This window comes from Haliotis asinina, chromosome 12 (assembly GCF_037392515.1).
Source record: "Haliotis asinina isolate JCU_RB_2024 chromosome 12, JCU_Hal_asi_v2, whole genome shotgun sequence".
In the NCBI taxonomy this organism is placed as follows: domain Eukaryota; kingdom Metazoa; phylum Mollusca; class Gastropoda; order Lepetellida; family Haliotidae; genus Haliotis; species Haliotis asinina.
In genome coordinates, this window is record NC_090291.1 from 30,225,897 (window position 1) to 30,252,560 (window position 26,664).

At 38.1% G+C, this 26,664-nt stretch overlaps 2 protein-coding genes across 2 annotated transcripts in view; one reads left to right on the top strand and one right to left on the bottom strand.

The window, feature by feature from the left end:
* LOC137257772 (techylectin-5B-like) overlaps positions 1-21,663 on the bottom strand; it is a 32,054-nt gene extending 10,391 nt beyond the window's left edge. The window contains exon 1 of the mRNA XM_067795196.1: positions 20,931-21,663. Within this exon, the coding sequence (XP_067651297.1) occupies positions 20,931-21,579 (649 nt within the window). The 5' untranslated portion in view covers positions 21,580-21,663. The remainder of the gene's footprint in view (positions 1-20,930) is intronic.
* Positions 1-26,664, top strand: part of LOC137257771 (protein disulfide-isomerase TMX3-like) — a 115,304-nt gene that overhangs the window by 49,303 nt on the left and 39,337 nt on the right. The gene's annotated exons all lie outside the window — the stretch shown is intronic.

Sequence of the window (26,664 nt, forward strand, 5' to 3'; positions counted from 1 at the left end):
ACTCTAGTGAATTTAGTTGATTAGAATATAATGTCATTGGATTTTGGAATCCTGGGAGTGATGAAAAGTAGAAACAGTGCCGGAAATAATCTGAGAAGGATATTTTTTTATGTCAGAAAATTGTTCATAACATGATATTTAGCATACAATATGTTTTACTGTGACTGGAAAAAGGAGGTTAAATGGAAATGGGTTATATTTTGAGATATAATTGTGAATAAACAGTAATTAAATATAATCTGGAATTTCTTTTGCATTCAGTGAATTTGCACATACAAAAATATCATTAAACAAAGCACTGAGGAAAGTCTGCCATGAGTTGTAATCGTCTTCTTCATATCATCTATTAAATATTTTCCATTTACCCCCAAAATATAAACGCAAGCACAGTATGACTGTGAGAATCCTTGTCAGTAACTAACTTGCTGAAACATTTGCCAATCTGTCTGCACTGTATCTCTTTCATTGAGTCTTTGGTGGTCTCATTGGAATTTTAAAGGAGTTTATTTTTCAGTGAGAATTTTGGTTAATTTATCATCATTTATGGTGAGGCAATTGTTTAAGGTTTTGTTTTGAGAATTGGTTGAAAGACATTTGGCATAAGTCAAACTTACGGAATCACCACAGAATTTGATTCTGAATGATTTTGTATGATTCACAGTGCAACAAGTGAAGGAGTGACTGAATTTAGTTTTAAACTGCTTATAGCTACATTCCAGCAATATCATCGTAGAGGACACCAGAAAATGGCATTCAAACATTGTACACATGTTGGGAATCAAAACTGGGTTTTCAGCGTCATGAACCAACGCTTTTGCCATTGCGCTACCCCTCATCCCCTCTGAGCAACATGTAATCAATGTGTCTGACTTTCTCTAATCAAAACACATAATAGCTGCTCGCTGAATGACATAATCAAAAAGGTAATATTTGTGCAAGACACACTCATTGACCTTTGCTCAGTAAACCCTCAGCACCTTTAACCATTCATGAGGTCAAGTGTTAAATCCCTGGACATTCACCAGAATGTCAGAAATGATTCTCTCGCTTTAATTGGACAAACACGACACCCTTAAAGTGTCTTTGTTAAAATACCATCTCTGAGCTTTCGATTTATCTCAGATTGTTGACATTTTGGAAAAGGACATGCATTATTAAATTTCAGATAGTCTGTTTCAGATAAAACTATTTCTCAAAAGTTGAACAGCTAGGTTTGTTATTTGAGGAGAAATAGCTGGTGGGTGGTGGATGGAATGTGACCCTGTTGTGATCCTTGTTTAGCAAGTTATAGTGGTCCTGGCTTAACCATCATGGTGAAAATCTATGTGTGATGTTTGGCTCACCTCCCACGATGTGAAAGTGTGAACCAGCTCTTCGTTGTCTTTTTGTTTGTCTACCTGATTTGTGCCATCTAAATCATATGGCTACTTCATTCAAAATCAGTGGTACATTCACATAATGTTCACAAGTTTTTGAACTTTTACACCCAGTGGAAACTGTTGCCACAGATAATCACAAATGATAATGCTGTGACATTGACATCTTCTCTTCAGTTCTAAAAGGTGGGGGAGTAGAATGTAGATAGCTTTCCAGTTGATATTATCAAGCACAGAAACATGAAACTTTATGAGCATTGGAAAAGAGTATAGTTTCACACTTTTAGCAAAATTCCAACAGTGTCATTGCAGGGTCACACATTGCACCTATGTGTAGAATCAAACCTGGGTCTTTGTCATGATGAGCAACCACTTTAACCATTTGGCTACTCCCACAACCATCAGGAGCATAGAGTCAGAGTCATTGAAAATAAAAGCAACCAAATTTCTTCCATAATCAGTAGTTAAGTCAGCTGTATGTGGAGTTGACAGGGTGACTGTATCACCCAGAAAAGAAAAGAATAATAGTTGCCATACATCACACAGTTATATCATGGCATGAGTCTGCTTCTGGAGTATCTCTTGTTTACCAGAGGAAGTGTTATCAGTGTCACTATTGTGCACATCAGTGAATGGGGTAAGGTGGTGCTTGGTTGACAAGACAACCATTCTTGTTCCAAATGTATCATTGTTCAAGGGAACAATGACCCAAGAAAGTACAAACCCACTGAGGTGGAGCAAGACTTATGAATAGAAATGAACACTTTTTGTGTCATTTGATGGAGTTGTGTGATGAAAAAAATGATATAAGGTTCTCATGGTACATGGTGGACTATGCTTGTTGAGAGATAGATTGAGATAATGAAGAAGCTATTGAGGATAATGAGGCTCCCTTGTTGAAATTTATTCTAGGTTTAGCCTTTCTTAGATGTCAGTGAAAACGTTTTGTGAAATGTATGAAAGAATATGGATGTAGAAGACATCCTTGTAGCACTAATGAACTGAGCTTTGGAAAATACATGAATCAGATGGCGCTTTCTGTATTATGTATTGGCATTCTTATCTGAGTTTCAGAAATATATATTCTTTGAATAAACATTTCATTAAAAGTCTGTAACATATGTAGATGAAATTTTGCACCAGCCCTAAAGGTAAGAAATGTTCAAACACCTATTGTATAACTTATCCTGTATGCTCACATTTCCAGGCTCAAACAAATTTATAATGACAAATAACAGTGATGTAATTGTTGATATTTGAGCACATTTTACATGTAGAATCTTAATATGTGGACAGCTGTTTCAGATCAAGTTCATGGGATAGCTGTCATAGTCTAAATGCAAAACAGGAAAGAATAGGGGACCCCTTCCAAGAAAACACTACATACCAAAACACCCATGACTCACAGCATTTTAACACTGTTAGTTTTTTTTAACATTACAGGGTCATGTGTACAGGGAAAATGCTGCAAGATGAAATGTTGACATAAATGTAAGGTTGAGTAGTTGAAAATAGGGTTTTTCCAAGTAACTGCTGTAAAGAGTGAAATAACCTCTGTCTTCAAGCAGCTTTAACAGGTAAAGTAATCAACGCTCACCTGAATGTGACATGGTGGGTTTTAGGGTAGCAACAGAAGGTCATACTTAAGAGGCTTAGAGGAAGTTCTATGAGCCTAATTATGATGTATTCTTCCTTCATGTTTTCTTCTCCCACTTTTCACCCATTGAATTAACATTTTGCAGGTTTTTCATGCCACAAAACAAGTTGGAGTGGTTTGCACTTCACAACTTAAAGTAGTTTCATGTTGGCTCATTTCACAAGATGATTTAGCCAGTAGTTTCCATCATAATATGTCCAGATCATTTACAGTGAGAGAAGTTGAAGTACATGTTCTTATCTATGTGGACATTTTAGAAGCATGGAGAAGACATACTGACTGTAAACACTATACAGATTGCTTTGAAAAGGAGTGCTTTGCTTGCAAGAAATGGCCCAAGATGGTTGAATGAAGTTTACACTGTTCAGTTGTCAGGTGAGGACATGTTTATTTGGTTACTATCCAATTAATGGTCCTTGTCATGCTTTCTCATATTGTTATCTCCACCATGAAGCAGGGGATATTGGAATGCTGTTTGTCCATGTCCCTGTCCATCTGTCCACTTCTCAGCTGGGATTAGGTTAGAGAACTGGAATGTTATGCTCTAATGTAACAAGTCTTGAGCTAAACTGAGTTTGAACATTTGGGTCTTAAATCATACTGTTATGGCCCTTGCTCCATGCTTTCCGAATTAGTGCAAACTTTGTAAAATGTGAACACATATATTTTTCTTTTCAAAATGTTTCTGTTTTTAAGAGACCTGAAATTTTACATGTTGTTGCTGCTGGTCATGATCAAAATTGAGTTGAAGATTGGAGTCTTAAAATAAATTTTGATGGAGTTTTGATCCTTGTTCTGTACGACACCGATGTTACCGGTCACGATCTAATTGATATTTAAATTTTTGATAGAGCTATGATCCTTGCTCCATGTTTTCCACCTTCTGCTTAGTGCAAATTTTGTGAAAAAGGAATAAATTTTTCTCAAACTCTATGTTAGACCTGAACTTTAACAGGTGAATGTCACAAGTCACGAACTAAATTAAAACTGAAATTTGGTCCTGAGACTAATTTCTAACAGAGTTACGATATTTACTCTGTCCTTTTCTGCCGAGTGCAAACTGTGACATATGGGCACATTCTCTCAAAATCTTTTTCATGTAGGGACCCTGAAATTTAGCACACTAATGTCACGATCTACAATGAATTAGAAAATTGGTGTCTGAAATATACTTTTTTGCTAAGTGTATACTTCGTGAAATGGGGTAAGAATTTTTTGAGAAACTACTCAAGTTACATGAATGAAGGCTTGCAGGCCTACTGAAGAGATCACTATCATGTCTGATCATGACTTTGAACAGAGGTGCCATAAAAAATGTTCCCTAGTTTCTTACAGTATTAACTGCATGTTTCTGATCTTGAACACTGACAGTGATAGACATTTTGTCGCAACAGGGACGAGAATTCTCAAACTGCATGAAGTTCCTCAAAACTTAGACACCTTTTGTGTATATCTATTTGAGATTTTTTTGTATTTTTCTGGTGTCATAAAGTGAAACTGTATTGCTTTATAAGACTCTTTTGTTATTGGTGACATTTACTTCCATGTTATTCATTACTGAATGAACAGACATGATTTTAGTTGTGTGAGGACAGTCTGTAAATAGTCAAGTCTTGACCACACTGCTCAGTTAATCTTCTTACATAGTCTTTTCTGGTGGCTCATACTTGCGCATGTCATTAAAGCCAAGATTTTCCCCGCTCAAAATGTAAAATTTAATGTTTTTATTGGCTAAAAATGTAATCTCACAAGAAAATACTCTTTAGGCTGTTTTCTTTACCCATATTCACCTCACCAATTTCCAAAAGTAAAATACTTTAGTATTTAGAAGGAATATTACTTTGATTGGAAATTTTATCTTTATTTATTTTTTCCTGCCTTTAGGTTTTCAGGGGACAAAAATCCATAAAACAAGAAACAAAATTGGTCTGGCCTAATGAAAACATTGCAGATTCAAAGATTCCTTTTTCATGCTGTAGGGATAAATACAAGCAAATCTACAACTTACAAGATAAGTAACATTTTTATCATACCTACTGACCCATAACTGGATGAAACATATCTGTCCATAAACCGCAGAGATAATGAAAGAATTATTGGTATGTGATATGAAACTGACAACATAGTGTAAGGCAGCTGGTTTATATGATGAGAAATTAGTGTTCCACGTTCCCATGAAAGCTTTAATCTCATCAGCCTTTGAGGTTTTGAAAAAAGAAGGAATAGAAGAGAAAACAGCTCCTGAAAATTTTGGCATTTCAATATGACCTTGTCAAATCTGTCATGGGACATTATGTAACAGTTTGGTGTTGGTTACTACTCACATTATGGTTCAGGCGTCTGACAGAAGTTGAGGTTAAACCACTCCTGCAGTAGGGATTCTGTGACAAAGTCAACAAAGCAAAACCACGATTTTGCCTCAACAGGCTGTACAGAGAAGATGTTTTGTAGCTTCTCATCGGATGTGTTTTTTTTGTTGTTTTTCATGAAAACTTTGTGGTTTTCTCTGGTGTCAAAAAGTACATGTTGCTTTGCTAACATTGCATACATTTCTTCAGTCTAGAACCATGCCAGAGAAATGTGCTTGTTAAGCACGGGCAAGACTATGGAAGGGGATATGTTGTCACTCTCTGAGCCTCCCTATAGATGATGCTGTCATGATGATTGGTTCTTGCAATAAGTATGTGATACAGGGAACAAAATCTCTGTGGGGACCTGGATGTGAAGAGGTCCCCAGATGTATTGCTTGTAGAGGGCACAGGTGGCCAGTGCCTGTGTAATGTTGCCTTCCGGAACTTGTGATAAGGGTTCCCCCAATCATTTGGTTTCTAGGGTTGTCAGCACGGAATCTGTCTAGGGGGTTTCACCAAAATGGCAGTTGTGTAATGTTTGTATCACGCAAGTATTTTCACCCAGTGCAAAGGTACAAGCTGCAATACAGGTGGATGACTGTTCACAATGGCTTTATACCAGACTTAGTACCGGTTGTTGTAAGGGAAAAACTAGCTTGTGCCAATGGTCCGGCTGATGCCATGGTGACATAGTTTGGTGATCATGTTTTCAATCACTGGTTTGGTTGGTCCAGACCTTGTCAATAATGGACAGCCATGATATAGTTGTTACAGCTATGCAAATTCCCCTCTTTCAACATATAGCAGTGTTGTAAAAATGCCAATACAGTTAATGTCCCTATCACTTGCCTAACACTGGAGGTTTTAACAAAACTGCAGATTTTTACCCTGTAATGGATCACTCACTGCTATATGGCTGTAATAAAGTGATTAATCCATATCATTTCTTGTCTTTCCAGACGGTTCATATATATTTCATGTCCCAGATACCAGCCGACCAACAAATCACTTGATCCCTTTTCATCACCCAATGAAATGATCCGAAGTCATTGTTATACCAAACATTCTTTGTTTATGTGAATTGTCTCCATTATGATCATAGATCCTTTGAATAACTTGTGTCTGAGCAAAATTGAATCATCCAGCCTCACCATTTGGAAAACATTGGATGAAACTTAAATATTTAATTCTTTGTGGCCTAAATGCAGTCACAGTTAATACTTTCTTTTGATTTTTTAACACTATAGCCAGTGGTGATGCTTGTTAATTGTTGAAAATTGCCTAATTACTGTTCCATGATGTTTCTCTGGTGGGTTAAGGAAAACATCTGAATTAGATTATGCAAACATGAAATAAATCTATTTAAAACTAGTTGACCTAGAATGTCTGTAGCATGTGATGAACTCACTTTTGCTGTTTGCTTCAAATTTACATGCAATTTAGAAAGTGAAACGAGTACATTTCAGTGTTGAGTTGCTGCATGTTGTTGAGCAAATTGGAGTGATTCTTTATCAAGGGCTTTCAAAAATTGCTTTTAGATGATATAATCTTTAGAGCAGGTGCTTGGACAAAAAGGTGTGTATGAAGTGCTGTATGAAAAACGTTTTTCATATGAGTGTGGACGTCTTCAACCTTAATTGGTTAGGGGATTGTGGTGATGTTCAAAGTGATTATGACATAATTGGTTAGATTTGTTTCAGTTCAAATTCTTTATTGGCCATATTTTCTACATGTCATCAGTTGGAAGGATAAATGTTTTGTTTTTGTGAATTGAAATTCCAGAGAGCTAAATAGAACACATTAAAACAAATATGATCTTATGCGATAGGACTCAATTTATCAAGGAACATTTCCTTCATTTGCAGCTGTTCATTGTCTTAAATGTGTAATAGGGGTGTTCACTTTGGATCAACTTGAGTTATTTTGGTACTTTCCCCTTCCAGAAACTATGTACTTGTCTGAATATGTTTAGTCATTTGTCTGGTCTTGTTCCACAGTCTGATTGTTTGGATAAAACAGCAATAAGTCTCAAACTCTATCATATTCTTACTGTGGTAGACACTTTGTGGGACATGGGCTTGTTTTACGGAGTGAGGTCAGTTTTATGCCACACGCAGCAATATTCCAGCTATATAGGGATGGTCTGTAAATAAAGGAGTCTGGACCCGACAATCCTGTGATCAACAACAGGACCTATCAATCAAGTGAGTGAGCCTTACCACCCAATCCCATTAGTTGCCTCTTATGACAAGCATGGTTTACTGAAGATACATTCTAACCCAAACACAGTGATCAAGTGAGTGAGCTTAAGTTTTACACAAGTCATTAAATGAGTGGGTTTAGTTTAGTATAGTTTTATGCCGCTTTAAGCAAATATCCAGAAATACTGCAAGGGGGACACCAGAAATGGAGTTCAGACATTGTACCCATGTGGGGAATCAAACCCAGGTCTTCAGCATCGTGAACAAACGCTTTAACCACTGGGCAGATTAACTAATGAAACTAAGAGATATAGAAATTATGTGTGACAAGGGTAGAAGGATTCAGGTGTAACCAATTACCAAGAGATATCTTAACATAAGACCTGTTTGGGAGAAGATATTGCTTATCATTTACATGATAGCCCCATTTGTAGAATATTTATATTAGTGAAGGCAAACGAAAATCTGTTAAACAAACAATTTTCCAAGTTTCCATTATCTGTAAAAATATGAATTATTTTGCCCTTCACTATCTTTTTATAACAGGCATGCTTTTAAAAATGTGATTTTAATGAATATGTAGTGCAGATGTCTTGGGCGTTACCTTGGCTGTTTCATTGGATGACATGTAGATTTATCAGAGAACTTATGCTGACATAAGTCTGTAACTGTGTTTTCTTGTGCAAAAGACAGTGAGACATGACAAAATCATTATCATGATAGCATGGGTGAAAGTATCTTTAAATACAATTTCAGATGTATTTGTGATGTATTTGAGAATTGCAATAATTTCAGTTGTGTTTAATAAGTGTTTCAGTTCATTGGAAAGTTTCAGACTGACGTATACTTCTGATGTGTTAGACTGATAGGCTGTAAAGTCACTTGAAATTATTGCTTTTTTCAATTATTTCATTCATCAAGTTTACATAAAAGTGTCTCTTTCTTGTGTTAATATTTTCTCTTCATATTTAAATTAGCATGTAAGGTACACATGACATACTTTCAATTTTCAATCAAGCTTTCTACTATGCTTGCTTATTGCCATTTTCAAATTTCAAAGGAAATCAGTTAGTGACTTGTGTCCAGAGAGCAGTGTTAGAACAATCACCAGTTGAACATTGCAAACACCATCTTCGACTGATCACCATAAAGAATATTGGAGCAGAAACAATGTGTTTCAGTATTTACAATTTCTATAAAGATGTCTACAATTACTATTCATTCTCCTGGGATGGTAATTAGTGCTGGTGGTGTAGACCTTTCCTGGTCCGACTGTGTCACATTACCCAGCTGATGAGGATTAAGGTCAAAGACACTGGTAATTAGCAAAGCAGACCTGTCACAAGTTTTCTGAGGTTTCACCAGTCTTTCAAGCAGGTTTATTTGCTGAAGAAGATGCTGGGTTTTTTATGGCATGTTGATGGGAATCCTTGGATCATTCAGAAACTCCAGTCGAGAATCTTGGTATATTTAGATTTGTGTTAGTCTGCTGGTGTTTGGAAACATGGGGGGCCGTTTGTGGAGTGCTTGTATCAGAAAATTGCCATTTTTGTTTGCTTGTTACCTGAACAGGTGTTGCTGATAGCAGCATGGTGGTGATGGAGGATGGGCTCAAGGATCAAGGCAGATGACTCTGTTATGATTCCTGTTAGTCTGTAGTCAGAGTATTTGAGTTTATATAAGTTTATACTTCTTTCCAAGTGAAAGAATGAGGTGTATGTACATTTTTGTGCTTCAGGCAAACCTTACTGTCCACTTTTCTATACAATCACTGTACATCCATGTACTTTACAGTCTTCACGAATGGTGTTTCAGTGCAACAGGACAAAACTTCAAAGATTCAGATGTCTGTCTGATCCACTGAAATGTCTCAGCAGAGACCATATAATTATATGGTCTCTGGTCTCAGGATCCACTTAAACTTAAACAAACATTTCAGATTTAGCTTTTTTGATAACTGGCATTAAAATTACTACAAAATGTAAACTTTATAAACAACAAACAATTGTGACATGTCACATGTAGCAGCTTCAGTCAGACCTCATTGTGAAATAAACAGTTAGACACTGGGGCCAGTCATCGTCATTGTGAAATGAACAGCTTAACACTGGGGCCAGTCATTGTCAGATTTGTCAGAGGGTCAGACCCTATTTGTAAACACTGACTTTGGTACAGCCATGGAGCAAGGCTATAAAATAAAGCAATGAGTTCACAGTGCAGGGGACCACATTTCAAGAATTCCTGGGGTGCTAGACAACTTTCTTGCAGGCCATGTACAATACACCATGCTCAGTTGGAGCAGGTGATTTGGTGTATTAATCAGTGTCTCCGTGAATATATGGCCAGTAAAGCAATCTTTGAAAATATGGATAGATCTTCTCTGTAAGTGATTGAATTGATTCAGTGTTTTGCGTACTAATACTGAGAAAAATTTATTTTGAAATTACCATGTTATTGATACATATCAAATAGTTTTATGACAGATTAATCATCATCTGAACATACAACAGCAGCAGGTTCAAATCCAGTATAATAACCCTAAACTCAACATGAAGATGAAATACTGACTTAACACCATACGTAGAATCAGTTTATGCAGGCAGGCATGTATTTTCCAAACGCTTGACCAAAGTACAATGTTATTTAGGGAAGCCAAAAAATTGACAAAGTCACAAACACATTTACATGTTTACAGCCTAAACCTGAAATGACTGGTTCAGCAGTTCTTGAAATGATTGATGTATTCTTTGGCGTCATTGTTCCAACAAACTCTGCCTAGTCAGGTCTGGAACATATCAGCTCACATGACATAAGCGTGGGTTTAGTTGATCAGTGGAAATTTCACAGTATTGTTTAAACAAACAATAAGTGGGTTGTAAGTCACTGGAATGACACCAAGTCAAGCCATATGATAGAAGCTTACTTACAGGGTTAATCATGCTGATTTCTTACAATATTATGACCAACAGCAGCAATCATCCAGTGAATGCTCGGTATGACGGGAAATGCTCAGTATGACGGCCAGGTACTCCAGATGACATGTATATGTAATTCGCACATTGTTTAAGTAAAAGGAAACCGAAGGGGAAGCACAATGGCATTCCTGTCGCCGTGGATGAGTCAACAGGTTGTTGTACATGCAGTTGCTGCAGATCCTGCTGAGGGCAATGTTCGGCACCCAAGGTGGCATCAATTCTCCAAGGTGGGGCGGCGTATTAGTCAATACATTTTGTTTTAATCAGTGGTTGGAGGTGAGGGGTCTTGTTTATAAGTGCATTAGCATTTCCGGGATATATTTTTTTGTTGAGATCCGTGAAGCTTTGGCTTGTGAAGTGTGTCATTGTTTGTTTTTGTTTTTATTGTCAGTTTGATGTCAACGTTTGATGTGTGGAAAATGAGTGCTGATTTCAGCGTCTTTGAAGGATTCAGTGTAGATGGAATATAGGTGCTTATATTTTTTTATAAGAGAGATAAGACTGCTTAAGAGGTCACAAATGTGTGTAGTTATTGTGAAGCTGCTTGTATAGGGACATGAACCACTCAGTATTTTGAGGGACTTGGGATTACAGAAAACACACAGAAAACAAACTGATGGATATAACACCAATAAGATCTGGTGTATCTGGCCATTTCTTTCATGGTCTAATCATTCCTCGGAGAGAATCTGGCCTAGGACAAACTTTCACTTGGGAAGATTAAGCCTAATAGGGGGAAGTTTAGCTTGTTTGGGCTCACTACTCTGAGTTTGATTCCCCTCTCCCCACATGGGTGCACTGTGTGAAACCCATTTCTGGTATCCCCCCACCATGATGTTAAAGGAATATTGCTAAAAGGTGCATAAAACCATACTCACTCACCCAGTGGTGGCTCAGCTAGTCATTTTAACAAACTGACAGATATGAGAAACTGATATTTCAGTCGTGACTACTTGCTGCAAATTTTAGTCATAACAGGTGAAATGAACTGTGGTTAGAAGGAACAAAACTAAACAAAAACAGAGTTCATTTTAACACTAATTACTGCATGACAAAAATTTAAATACATTTCAAAATGTTTCTCGTACTTTACTGAATCCTTCTTTCTGAGGAAGTAGGATTGTTTAATGATAATCTGTTCTGGTGAAACAAACACCAGTGTCTTTCAAGCTATACTTGTGCTACCATTTAGATGCCGAGATAATATTTGCCCAACCTGAGATTAAGTCAGGATAAGTCATTTGGCTGTGTTTTCCACAAAATGAATTCTCCAAATGTCTCCGTTTTCAGTGTTTAAATTCTTTTCTTTACAGAGCAGAGTTTGTACTTCTTTTTGCGCAGTTGTTAAATTTGATAGATCTGATGTTGTAGTGTTCAGATGCTAAGGAATGGAGTAGCTTCATTTGGTGTCAAGCTTGTACCATGTGCCAACAGATAAAGATAGTTTTTCTCAACAGAAGGCTGCATTCAGAGAATGTTCTGAGTAGCAGCAAATGAATCTTGACCAAATATGGCCAAGAATGTGTTTTGTTTGTGTTTATGATATGAACAAGTTGACAGAAATGTTCTAATATGGTACATATTGATATTCATATGATTGATATTGTATGAATACCTTCTATCTAAATAACGTCTTTAAAGGTTTAAAAGTGTTCCCTCTTTCTTTGTGTGCCACTTGTGATAAAACATGTAAATATGATAGGCAACATTGTGCAGTAGTCAGCCTTGATTATCTGAAGAAACAGGTTCCATTGTAGAGTGTTGTAGGGCAAAAATAGGACAAAGATAGATACTGGCCGGAAACCAAGCCATGAACATGTCGCCCAAGATAAATGAGTTAAAGTATAGATGGAACAGTTTTTTAATGGAAGAGTTTTTATTTTAGCAGATGTTCTGGACATAAAATGTAGATATATATCACTGCAGGACCTACACTGTGTGGTGGACATCTCTGTTATATCACTGCAGGACCTACACTGTGTGGTGGGTATCTCTGTCATATCACTGCAGGACCTACACTGTGTGGTGGACATCTCTGTTATATCACTGCAGGACCTACACTGTGTGGTTGGTATCTCTGTTATATCACTGCAGGACCTACACTGTGTGGTGGACATCTCTGTTATATCACTGCAGGACCTACACTGTATGGTTGGTATCTCTGTTATGTCATTGCAGGACTTACACTGTGTGGTTGGTATCTCTGTTATATCACTGCAGGACCTACACTGTGTGGTGGACATCTCTGTCATATCACTGCAGGACCTACACTGTGTGGTGGACATCTCTGTTATATCACTGCAGGACCTACACTGTGTGGTGGACATCTCTGTTATATCACTGCAGGACCTACACTGTGTGGTTGGTATCTCTGTTATATCACTGCAGGACCTACACTGTGTGGTGGACATCTCTGTCATATCACTGCAGGACCTACACTGTGTGGTGGACATCTCTGTTATATCACTGCAGGACCTACACTGTGTGGTGGACATCTCTGTTATATCACTGCAGGACCTACACTGTGTGGTTGGTATCTCTGTTATATCACTGCAATACCTACACTGTGTGGTGGCTGTCTGTGTTATCCCACTGCAAGACCTTCACTCTGTGGTGGGTATCTCTGTTATATCACTGCAATACCTACTCTGTGTGATGGATATCTGTGTCACGGGTGTCTCTGTTGTATCACTCCAAGACCTACTCTATGGGTGGGTATCTCTGCTATATGACTACAGGACCTACTCTGTGTGGTGAGTATCTCTGTTATATCACCTACACTGTGTGCGTGCTCACTCACTCACTCACTCACTCACTCACTCACTCACTCACTCACTCACTCACTCACTCAGCAGTGTAATATGACATGTATATTCAAGCTACGTGAAAATCAAGCTAGCACCTGCTCCATTGGGCAACACAACCATCAATTTGATATAGTGTAGCAGATCTACAGCATAATAATGCAACTTCTACATATCTTCATGATCTTAATTGAAATGCTGAATTTATACAACATGACATGTGGATACAATTACGTCAAAATAGACTTGGCATGCTTTAAATGTTTTCTTGCAGCATGTTTAAGAAAATAACACAAATGGAAATTTATCCCAAGTTGTGAATGCACTTAAAAATTTTGCCACCAGGAAACTGCCTGATAAACAAACAAAAACATTCTAGATGAAGAATGCAAGCAGACAGCAGCATCCTTGCTTATCACTGGATAGGATTGTTAGGCACAGATTTAGTGCTCTTTCAGTCTGAGTGAGTGAGTGAGTGAGTGAGTGAGTGAGTGAGTGAGTGAGTGAGTGAGTGAGTGAGTGAGTGAGTGAGTGAGTGAGTCAGTCTAAAAAATGGACTTGACACAAAATACCCACTTGAAGAATCAGCCCCCTGCCTTTGGTGTGACAAGTGTATGCAGTAACCATACCTCTATTATTTTGCACAATACCCTAGAATGTTTGCTCAGTGATCAAGGGTCTTTTGGGTATGCCACGTAAATATGGTCAGTGCCAGGAATCTTTGCTCACCGTGTTCATGTTTCTATGGCAGCCATCATGATACCTGAGTTGTGTGCTGGTGAACATGTTTTCAGGCTGTGATACAAGTGGAGTATACTGTCATGCTTTTTTTGACAATATTATGGTCTATGTTATATATATTTGGACATATGCATCCACATTAGCTTCCTGCTGATACAATAGAAGACTTGTTATCTCTTACAACTTGCCTAAAATCGAAATTGTGAAGTGAACAGCTTCCAAAGAGATAACACTTGCTGTATATGAAATGTAAACGATTGCTCTGTATGTCAAAAACTGTCGCACGTGGAGTTGTCTGTGTTTGCCGAACTGGCCTCAATTACCTGTTATGATACCTATGATATTTGTAAACAGCATTCCAAGGGACATGGCTTCATGGGTGTTACTTGAAATAAAGATTAAGGGTGCGAGGGTCAATGTAATACAATGTTGATATAATTCAATCAAACTTGTTAATTTCATGTTGAAATCTTAATGCATGCTTTTTTTTTTGAGATCCAATGATAGTTAGTATCAATAAGAGAAATGCAATATTGAAGTGTGGCATGATAGTGTGCCTTAAAAGTGGCACAAAGCTCAGCTCACTTAAACACTCTTTGTGGCTCTGTGTCTGTAATAGAATGGTTTCCAAACTGTTATCTCAAGGTCCACAAGGCAGTGTTATTGGGTGCACATGAGATGGACATGATGTATGTCAAGAGCATTATGCCTGGATAAGTGCTTGTACACTGTAATTGTTGTAATTAACATGCTAGTGGCACCAGTTAGAATGGCAATATTGACCGTCTGATGGCTACAGGAACTGAGCACCACTCTGATGGGTATCTCAGGCTTGCGAAGTGGTAACCCTGGACTGCTCATGTCCACTCCACTGCAATACAGGAACGTGGGCTATGGATGTAATTTTTCTTGCAGATGTAGACCTAGAAACTAGTGCTTTCTGTAGTCAGGAACAGACTGATGGTTGAAAGGGAGACTTTGTCCATCTCACAGTCACTGTACCTTGTTCGTCAAAGCATTCGTAGTGTTAAGATGATTGTAACTCTCATACACAGACTTAACATAGACTTGTAGTTGTAGCGTTATGATTGTGTTGAGGGGCTTGGCACTGACTGCCCTATTTGCCTCCTTCCCAGCCCTTTCTTCAATGCTGAAGTCCTAACAGAAGCAAGTCTAGATTGTGTGTTTCTATCAAAATTATATATTCAGAGACTAAGTGTTGGCCTATGGGGTACTGTTCTCTGTGGTCAAGCAATCACTTTTTGCCTAGGCCCAAAGGTGACATAATTAATACTGTGTTAGACAAAACCAATTTGCTGTGCATCCTCTGATAAATTGGTTAACATAAAATAATTAAAGGAGATATGTTAAGTTAGGAACCTGATTTTGCTAAAACTGTCATTTGGCCAAGTTTGGTTAATTTTTAAAGTGTCTTCAACAGAAAATAGTTTCCAGCAGTTTCCATTACCCCAACATTGTTATTAAATGAGTTCCTTCTTCTGGCATTTTGTGTTCTTTGTGATACGTATACAGCAAGGGACACATGAGACTCAGTTGTGCAAAGTCACAGTTTGAGTTGTCTCCCTTACAAATGTCAGAATCCAGTGGTCATAATTTTAAATCCCAGATTTGGACCTTTAATTGTGGGAATACGTTGTCATTCCTCCCTAATTAAACTGCGACTGAATGATTACGCTGACCTGGTGTTTCACAAAACTCCTGTAAACGTAGTATCTCTTAAATCATGTGGTAGCATTCGTATCTCAATTGTTACAGTATAGGAGGTACAGATGCTATGAGGAAAATTACAAGATCTTAGACTCACTGGTGCTTTGTGAAATGGGGCCCTGTGCTTCAAAGCATTCAACTCTCATGCTGTGATATGCCATTTGTATGATTCATGATCAGTGCAGCACTATTCCAGTCTAAAAACAAGTGTCACCTCACAGATACCTAAGTCTATGGTAATCTCTTGAGACTGAACTTAGCTATCAGTTTTTGATAAATGTTCATTAAAATGCAGACATTTGAAAAAAAATGCCACTTATAAATGACAGTATCCTCACAAAGTGTCTGTGTAACATTGCAGTCAGTGCCTTACTGTACAGGATTGCCCTCCTGAAACACCATGCTATCCTATCCCATTCTCTGTATAATATACTCCTGTGGTCTCTGGGGTGTTGAACAAGACAACTGAGTGATGCTTTCCACAGAAACAGAATTATAGACTGACATTCCTCTTCACTCAATATTATTCTTATCAGTTGGAATGTGAGCATCCAGGGTTGTTTTCATTTCAAAAGTGGTTGATAAGAATGTTTTCAATTTAACATGTCATCATGTTTAGTTGAAGTGGAGGATTTCTGAATTTGTTACTGAAGCAGAGGGGAATTGTGTGATGATTGGTGAGTGAGAACATGTCAAGTATGTTGATTGCAGTAGACAATATGTTGAGGATGGATCATGGTCGAGTTCTGACAGTGATGTGGAGGCGATTAGCGAAACAACTGACTTCTACATGAAATAAGCAATTTAACTTGCCTAATCTTAAGGCATCAGTCTGTGGGCAGCTTAAGTGGTTCTGCATTAAGGGGTGGAACAAGGGCTGGTAGACTTGGAGTGATCGCAGTGTGTCTGATTTAAAGTGTGGCTACAACTCTAAGTCTCTGGATATGTGTGTCATTTTGATAGCAGTGTTAAAATTGGAAAGGACCCCCAGTAGAATTGGACATTGAGAACCTGAAGGAACATATATTTGCTTCATTTAGGACTTTACAATGGAGGGAGCTCGGCAGCAGGGAAAATAATGCGGTTCAGGGAAAGTGAAACTGGCAAGAAAAACAGCTTATTTTTAGACTTGTTCAAGTAGTTGAGCACACGTGAACAAGTATGTCTCACATCCCTGAACAGAATTATTTTCCTGTCCATCTGACCATTTCTGCAGTACCAAAGTCATGCATGAATCAAGTCTAGATTTCGTCAGATGCAGGTTCTTAATCTCCCACTGGGGCTCCTTAAATGGAAGTAGCTGTTTCCTTTAAAATTATATTTATACAGAGAATATACAACTTCAATTTAATGAATGAGTATAATTTTATGCTGCTTTAGCAATATTCCAGTAATAACAGGGTAGGGGACACCAGAAATGGGCTTCACACCTTGTGCCCATGTGGGGAATCGAACCCCGGTTTTCTGCATGACAAGCAAATGCTTTAACCACTAGGCTACCACACTGACCCAACTTGAATTGACAGTCTGTTTGGAAAAAAGAGTGAGTGAAGAAATAAGGAAAAAGAAAGAAAGGAGAACGACAGAAGGTAGATGAGGAATGGCATAGATCAAAGCAGGTGGTTAGTTAGGGGAGGTTCAAAACTGTTGTGCCAGAAATCTGAATCTGATTTTGCCAGGTCAGCAGTTCTCTAAATTATTATTACTCCACTTTATCTGCAGTTTTACCCCTGCATCCTCGGATCCTGATGCTGCTAGCACTGAGCCTGCTTGTCTGTAGAAATGTTGCACATATGTCAGGCGACAGCTGTACATTCATAACATAGTTTAGAGATAATGATTTCATTTAATGCCATTTCCTTCCGTGTTTATTCAAACAAACTGAATTATTGTCAGTGATGCTGGCGTGGCCCAGTATTGAGATGATTACATCTGGATGAGGGAGAAGTGCACGCTGTCCCTGATGCTGGCAACACGTGGTGGTATGGCCAGACACCCCACCTGACACACAGCTGGCGGCTCAGCTTCGACACTCCTGTCTGTAAGCCATGTCTATACACTCACTGTCCCAGTCCCACGCTACGCTCATGGAATTCAGCATCATCTAGTTCATAGGATTAAGTCTCTTATCAAGGATAGTTTCTTTATTATTTGAAAGTAAGATTTCAGGCCCTCATGTCCTAATTATTTCTTATTTTGTGTAGCATAATGATCTGTAGTGTTACAGTTGAATAAATCACATCTGGACCTGTCTAGTGATTGATATCAGGAGACATGTTCCATGTTGCCAGGCAACCATGACATTACAATCTATGGGATTTCAGTTTCTGAGCACCTGATGCATTACCTCTGAGCCCTTCGCCCAGCGTTAGTTGTTAGGGACCATATCTCATCACAGAGGTGTCCTTTACCCTTCAACAAAATGGTGAGAGTTTAGAAACTCTATGATGTGGGAAGATTGATGCTCATGCTGTTGACCACTGGATTGTACAGTGAAGACTTGATTATTTACAGGCTGCAGACACAAAGCTCGGATATTGCTGAGTGCCCCTTTCAGCACCAACCAAACCGAACTTGTTTGATAAATTTATTTTCTTTCCTTGATCAAAATGATGAAAAAAAATATCATCCAAAATAAGGGCAAAACACCTCTAATTTAATGTCACTTACTAAAACATGACTGTTAACTCTCAGATGAAAGGGAGAAGATTAAAAAGAAGTCATCTCAAGTCTAGAATGATTTAGCAAGTCTAGATTGCCTTGGCTCTAGAAATAAATGATTAATCTGGGCTCCAATTGGATTTGTTTTGTAGAAAAATATTTCCAATTAAGATTACAATATGCTTGGGACTAAGTTTCAGTCTGATTTACCTAATTATTTTACCAGAACGACTACGGTAGGTATTTTCGCCATTATGAACTTTATTACTGTAACACCATAACATTTACTTCCTCCGCTGCCTCGACTGTGTTGTCTATGATTAGTTTCAATATTTATTTATCCATCCTCCCTTGTCAGGAGAGTGATGGATTGGTTTGTCTCCAGGCTGCCATGGTGTGATAATGATGTTACTTAATGATGAGTTGTACAATGTAGAACATGTTAGTGTACCTCCAGGATTGTTTGCTGTTGTGTCTGTATACAGCAGCTTGTGGGGGACTGACCTACTCTACTGCACTTGGAAGATTAAACATGGGATCAACTTGTGGGTAGAGGAGAGCCAGCAGGTGACAACTGCTAATACCTGCATTAGGAAATCAAAAGATAGACCTACCTAAATAGGTTTAAATAGTTTCGCTAACAGTTTTAAATTATTGCAAAAAAAATAATTGTAGATGTAATGATGAAAATGAGTGTTTGATGTATTTTAAAAGAAACTATTTATTGCGGAGCATTCTTTGCATCCTTTAGGCTTGTTGCTATAGTATTTGCATCCAGGGACTCCTGAAGTTTACCTTTGCTTGATGAACACCTTCTCTGAACCTGATCGTCACTTGTCCATAAGTGTACAAAGGACTAATTTTAGAAGTTTCATAAAGACTTAGTTGGTATGGTTTTGCACCATTTTTAGCAATATTCATGCAATATGGCAGGGAACACCAGAAATGGGCTTCACTCACTGTAGTCATGTGGGGAAACCAAACCCAGGTCTTCAGGGAGATGAGCAGGTGCCTTAACCATTAGGCTACCCCACTGCCCCTTTTAGCATCACCATATATTATTATTATGACAGTGACTGCAAGATCATCACACTGAATTTCTACCACTGATGTCACTGTATTATAGCAAACTCTTCAAAGGAGCTATTTGTAGATCTGGACATTGGGGCAGGAGGTTTTTCAATCAGTATCACATGTCTGATGGAGTATATGTCCTGTGCTTGTGTATAGATAGAACTTGACCTGTCAATGATGGTAATACAGTATCTCCCAGTTAAGTAGCTTCCGACAACATAATGGCATAACGGTGTATTTAAGGAGGGCAATTCATTATCAGGTGTTCGCCTGTTTCTTTTGAACCTGTAGGCTGAAAATATGTTCACATAAATGGACTTGAATGAATCATAATTTCTTTGGGTTAAGTTCATAAATGGGCTCTGTGTGTTGCACTGGTTTTTTTTTTAGACCTTTGGATTACTGTCTTTTTATCACTAATCCTTTCACACTGATATACTTTTTGCTTGATCTTTGTATCTCAAGATGGTCTTTTGTGATGAACATTTTATCATATTCTTGATACAGGTTTCCATCTATGGGTTATGGTGCCTCTAAGGTTTGACTCACGTACAAGGGTCTTTGCCATGAATGGTCCACAGTCCCCATTACGACAGGAGTTGGCGACGGCATTTGTTCGTAAACAGGGGTGTATCAGGGGGATTTGCCATCTTTTGACATTGTGTTTGCAGGAAATTTCCCTGCCTAAACAAATCCTTCTTGTACATAAGAGGAAATTCTTTGCCTAGCCACATCAGACTCAGATGCCGACATCTATGTATATTACTTGTACATTGTATTGTGTGTGTAGTAACACACAGACACATATTAGAACCACATTTGTGTAGGTGTAACTATGTCATTGTGCCTTTCTTGTTGAGAGGGCTTCAGGGTAAGGTTGCTATTCAACTAGACCCAGACAATGGCCCAGGGTTGATGGTTAATTGGGTGGGGCAGGAGGGGTGAAGTTTAGGCTTTGATTTGTTTGTTTTCTAGTTTGTTTGTTTAATAGTTAAATAAAATATGCCATGTAGATTTTTGTCATTAATTATTGTTTATTGGATATACTATTTTTTTTACATAAACTTAACATGTAATGAAAAATGATGTCATTTTGAGTCATTTAGTTTGATTGTTTCATTTTGGTGATATTTTTGTGTGTAAAAATTATGAGGTTTGGCTCACAAATATAAAACGACTATTTTCATGGTTATTTTAAAATTTTGTTTGCTTAGAATATCAGTAAAAGTGATTTTGTAAGATTAACATAAGACAGAAATTGTTTGCATAATAATCGATGTACATTGTGAATTTGATACAAGTAATTATATAATTCATGAAGGTAATAATATTAGTATGTCCGTATTAGTTGTTACAACTTACCTTTGTAAACTTTTGACTGGTCAGTTATTCCTGGACAGGACCGGACACTTGCCACACTTTCCACAGATATAGCTTTATCCTGGACGGTTCTGTCTGAGGTTGGAACTTTCTTTGTAAGCACATTGTTCACTTCCACCACATCTAGAATGACGTTGGACAGTTTGTGATTGAGACTTCTGCTCATGCTGCGTTGATGTTTCAATTTTGTCTCCATGTACATCATGGTGCGGAATATGCTTGAGAAGTTTGACTTATAGGCATGAAGCATCTCTATGGCATGTTTCAACATGTGTTCGTGTCTCGAGAGGGTTGAATTTAATTCTCTATTTTTCACCATCTCATCAAAAAGCCGTGACTCCATGTCACGCATCTTCGATGACAGATTGTCGATATTCTTTCCTCTTGCCCCATGTGCTACCCTCGGCATTTGTCCGTTATGTGATGCTGGGTAGGAGTCTGCTTGGTAGGCTTGGCTACCCAGAGCAGGGCACTTGGACGTGTCAAACTCATTAACCACAAAGACATATTCACAGTTAGGAGTCTTTGTGGATGCCCGCTGCTGTCGTGCTGCCATTCCATGCGCCTTCAGCATCAACACCGTCACCAGCACCACCACACCCGCGTGAACACCGCTGACACCTGTCTTCATTGTGAGTCGCTGTGGTTCACCTGTCGTTATCTCACCTGGAGTTGTCTCCTGGTTCCCCCTCAGCTCTTCTCCCCCTCCCGACTCTTACCCTAGCTGTACGGCAGTCAGAGGCGAACTGCTGAGTATGCAAGCCAGCTCAGCTCTATATACCAACACAGAAAAATTCAGCCTGAATTGCAAAACCTGCTGCTTTTAATTGAGAGTAAAACTAGGGCTGGAGAGTGTATGGTCTAACAGCTGTTTACCCTAGCAACTGGACACCCACAAAATTCCCATCATTTTTTTTCACTGCTTTTTCCTAATTTAAGAAGGTGTTAACACCACTTAGAGTCAGATTCTCCCTGGGGGTGGTATCGGGTAACTGGTGAAGACTCGACTCGTGACTGTTTACTCTTTACATTCCTCCATCTATCTATATGCGTCCTTCATTTTTTCCTTCTTTCTATCCCAGCTGGTGCTTGTCACGATTATCCACGTCTTGATGGGACTGAATGGAGCCCCAGACATGGGTGGACCCCGACTTTCATTCATGAATGACCAAGTTAACATTAACGTGGCCAATCAAAATGCTTACATTGCATCTCGTCTGTTGCCGACCTTCTGTGTACATCAAGGGGATTGGGTGTATTATAAGCCAGACTGGTTACCTAGGACATTTCTTGGTTCGGTGAATTAGCCTCTTTTTTCTGTAGCCTGTACCTGTCTGTGTGACAGTAAAGATTTTATCAACATCCCTTAAAGCTCGGTTTCCACAGTATCATTGTCATTTGAGACTCAAAAATTCTCATATTTTTTTACATACTTTATTCTTGTTATATTTTGTCATATAAACGGTAATGTTTTCTCAGATTTCACAGACTTGGAGATCCAGTTATATTTTCAAATCCATTTTCTAGATTATGCCAGTGTTATAATTTTCTATTGAACTAGTTTTAATTGATTGTTTACATGTCCTGACTCTGTGACTTGAAGAGAACTTGCTTTAGAATTTCATGAGAGTTAAATTTTTGTCATATTAAAGAAATATCGTTATTTCATGATAAGTTTTTGTCACATCGTGAATGTATTTTTTATCTGTAAAATTAAAGGATATTTTACTTTAAATTGTTAGTACATGATGTTTATGTTGCTTTCTGCCAAGTTATAAACGTTCTCTTATTGAAGATGAAGGTGTTTCACTTACAGATGTCAATCCTTTCACTGATTCAAGCTGAAATATATACTAAGGATGTACGGTATTAACGGTATGCCTTACAGCATGGTATTTTAAGAGTCATTGATAGATTAATAAATGAGTAATGTAGAAATGTTTGCATGCCATGCAGAGTTTGTTATGGGAAGTCTTGTAGAGATTTCTTGCAGTATTTGTCATTGTGGAAGTGAAATGTCAGCTATGGCTGCAGCCTGGATGGCATGGAGAGCAGGATACAGGCATGGGGCATGTGCACATACCAGGGACAGCTGTTGTGTAGGGGGCTGTAGGGAGCGATGTCAGTGAGTTGGTTACTCACTATTTGCACTGTGTTTGTTGTAGGGGGAGATGGGTTACATCACGTTGTACATCAGCACACAACAACCTGTGTGGGAGAGAGACATGGAGAGAGATCAAGAGTGAGATTGAGGGAAGGAAAAAGAAAGAATGCGGGAGGGGTGACCTGTATGTGTAGGAGAGAGAGGGAGGAGAAAGATAGCAAGAGAAAGAACAAGAGAGATATGACAGCAACCTGTATGTATATAAGAAAGAGAGAAAGAGAGAGGTGGCAAACACCAGTATGTATATGTATAGGGGAGAGAGAGTGAATGTCATGGTGACGTTACATTCACAGACTGACAGAACGCCAACAACCCATTGAAAGTGAATGATGCAACATAGTTTTTATCTCAACCTCCAACTAGGTCTTTAAATGTTGATCTAGGCGTCTAAATCACTGGGTAATGCTCAGTGAAGCACCGCAGTGTGTCTCATTCCTTACACTTGAAACATTTTTAGGACTTGCACATTTTGAGCTCATTAATTGGGCACTGTCAGAGACTCAAGTTTCGTCACAGTTCGGGATCTGTACACGCTGTAACTTATTCTGTGTCACTCAACAGAAACTGTAGTCAGGTCCAGGTGATGGTCATGGAGGACTTGTGAATGTCTGTGATGGCTTGTGGCAAATGAATTGGTAACACCGTGATGTGGGATGCTGCCTGTTTGTTGTCAAGGTGTATTGACTCTGTTAAGTTAGATTCAAGATACAGTTCTTGTCAGGAATTTCAAACGCCACTGGGAATATAATTAAAGATTTTTATGAACTTATATGGTAGTCATATTATTTCTGTCTTCATCATTAGTGGTACAGGAATTTGAAAACAAATGGATTCCTCTTGTTTTTTGTAGTTTTCTGTTAGAGGTGACTGTTTAAGGGAAAGGAACTATTGCGATAGTCTATCACAACTAGACAGTCTATTGTCACCAGCCATTGCAATACTATTCAATAACTTTTTTCTCCCTGAATTGTCGTATTTGAAATCATTTCCCAAATGAATGTGTGATTTATATGGAATAAACACAAGTTGAAGTAGTTTCAGTCCCAGACCAAGTAAATAGTTATACAGAAACTCAATGAAGCTGCAAGTCAGAACCCAAACAACTTGTATTTTGCACTGTGCATTTATCAACGGAAGTCAATTACTTAACTATAGATAGTCACACATAATATCAAGGCATCTATACTATTTTGTTTCTACTATCGATTATTTGCTATCGTATACTCAATAATTGCAATCCGTCAATAATTGAATGCATCATTACAGTCCTATTTTATTTACACAACTGCATGGCCATTCCTAGTAATCCTGTGACATTGTAACATTTGCTTTGGCTCAGGGTGGCCTAGCAAATAGGAACCTTATGTGGACTTGCTGCAATTGTATAATCCTCAGGGAGTTGAATGTTTTATCTGACATCTTACAATGAAGTGTTTCATGTGGTAATGACTTGTTGTGCTGTGTGGTAAGCTAGTTGAAGAGATAATGTTTTACTATGAAAATGGCAATGATAGTGGCTATCGTCATGGGAAAAACAAGATGGTGGCACCACAGACATGTGTTTCCTGCTTTGTGTGAGATATCATGTCATAAAACACATTGAGATTCCCTGTTTGTTGGGTGTGTATGGGATAGTATTCAATGTTGTGCGTTTCTCGTCTGATGGTTCATGGATCACTGCGAGGACCTCCTCCATCACTGTGTGGTCCAGGGATAAACAAATGTGCTCTGTGTTCCGCCACTTGTTTTATAATGTTTTGCCATATGAAAACACACATATACTTGGGCGCGTGGAAATTGATGTCTTTCTTGTGTTTGTGACTGTATGATAATATGCTCACATAAGTCAAAATGTCTTTTGAACATTTAGGATATAGGTCCTGGAATATTGCAGATGTAATATATGTGGAGTGGGTGGGTGGGTGAGTGAGTGGGTGGGTGAGTGAGTGAGTGAGTGAGTGAGTGAGTGAGTGAGTGAGTGAGTGAGTGAGTGAGTGAGTGGGTGGGTGGGTGGGTGGGTGAGTGAGTGAGTGAGTGAGTGAGTGAGTGAGTGAGGTGGGGGTACCTCAGCAATAATCTAACTGTAAGGACAAAGAGAATGAGTGAGTGAGTGAGTGAGTGAGTGAGAGTGTTGGCAAGTGGATGGATGGATTAGTATTTTTTGTTGGTTTGTTTTTTAATGATGCTTTCAACTATATTTCAGTCATATAGTGGAAGTGGATGAGTGAGTGAATGAACTAGATGATGAAACAGAAATACATAAACCCATCTCACTCACTAACTCACTCTTGCAGGCATCATTCAGATAAATAACAAAACTAACTGTCTAATATTTGTTCTTATTCTTGAAAAGTTACTAATAATTATCAGTGGATCTGTAAACCCAAAAGTAAAATTGGTTCGGCCTTAGTTGTTTCTATCAAAAATGATATGATCAGTCAATTAAATTAATCTTTCGTTAGTTTTTGGAGACTAACTTTAGTCTTGGTTTTCAACAGCCAGAATATGTTTTGAGAGTCTAACAGTATTATCTCCCCTTCTAGGTGTGGACAAATATGTGTTTTACACCAGGAAATTAGGTTAGATGTATTGTGTTCTGTTGACAAACGTGTTTGTGTTGAAATATTTTCTAAAGTAGGTAGTCCATTGTTTATTTAGAAAAACTATTAATGTGTAAGTTGAAGGAATGTCTCTGACCTCCAGGAAGTGTATCTACTGTCTGAAGCTAATTTTGTAGATTGTTTTTTGTTCGCTTTTGTTGACTTTTTGAAATATTATGTTAAAGAATCAGAAACATTATCAGATTTCATTTAAGTACGCTGCTGTTAAGTCAAGTGAAATGAGTAAAGTTTTGGATGATCATTTTTTTCCATTATTACAGAAAGGGATGTCATACTGTTTGATACCTGGAGCCTGATATGGGTACCTTTTGACCTCCTGAAAATGTCAAAGTTCAAAGTTGTGTATGGCATGGAAATATTGTTAGGAAAATTATTTGACATATTCAGTTGACTGACAATTAGATTCTTTTCATACACTTATGTATCAGTTTTGCTGATACAGACAAATTGATAAATGTGGAAAATTAGTTTAAAATGCAGACTTTTTGAACTCCAAAGTAACTCAGGTACATGTGGACGGGTGACTGTGACCTAGGAAGTAATTCTAAAATGTTCAAGCTGTTGGGTTTGTTTTCAATTAACCTTATGTACATTAGTTTTCACTCAAGTTATCAACATTCTTGTTGTCAAGTCCATGTGCTAATTTAAGAGGTAGTGTATTTTCTCATATTTCTCACAATATCTGTGCACTGTCATGTTCAAATGGCAAAGTAGGACTTAGAATTTTGGATGTTATGACCAAAAAATGTTAATCGGATACCGGTCTAATGCTGGCATAGGTACAGTTGTTGCATGCCAAAGTGCTGATGTTTGCAACATGGAGATGAACAGTCAGCAAAACAACAAAAATACAGTAAAAAGTTTTACTTGCTTGAAAGGGAACTCTATGGAAACAAAATATATCTTTCCAATGGTATTTCTCTAAACATCT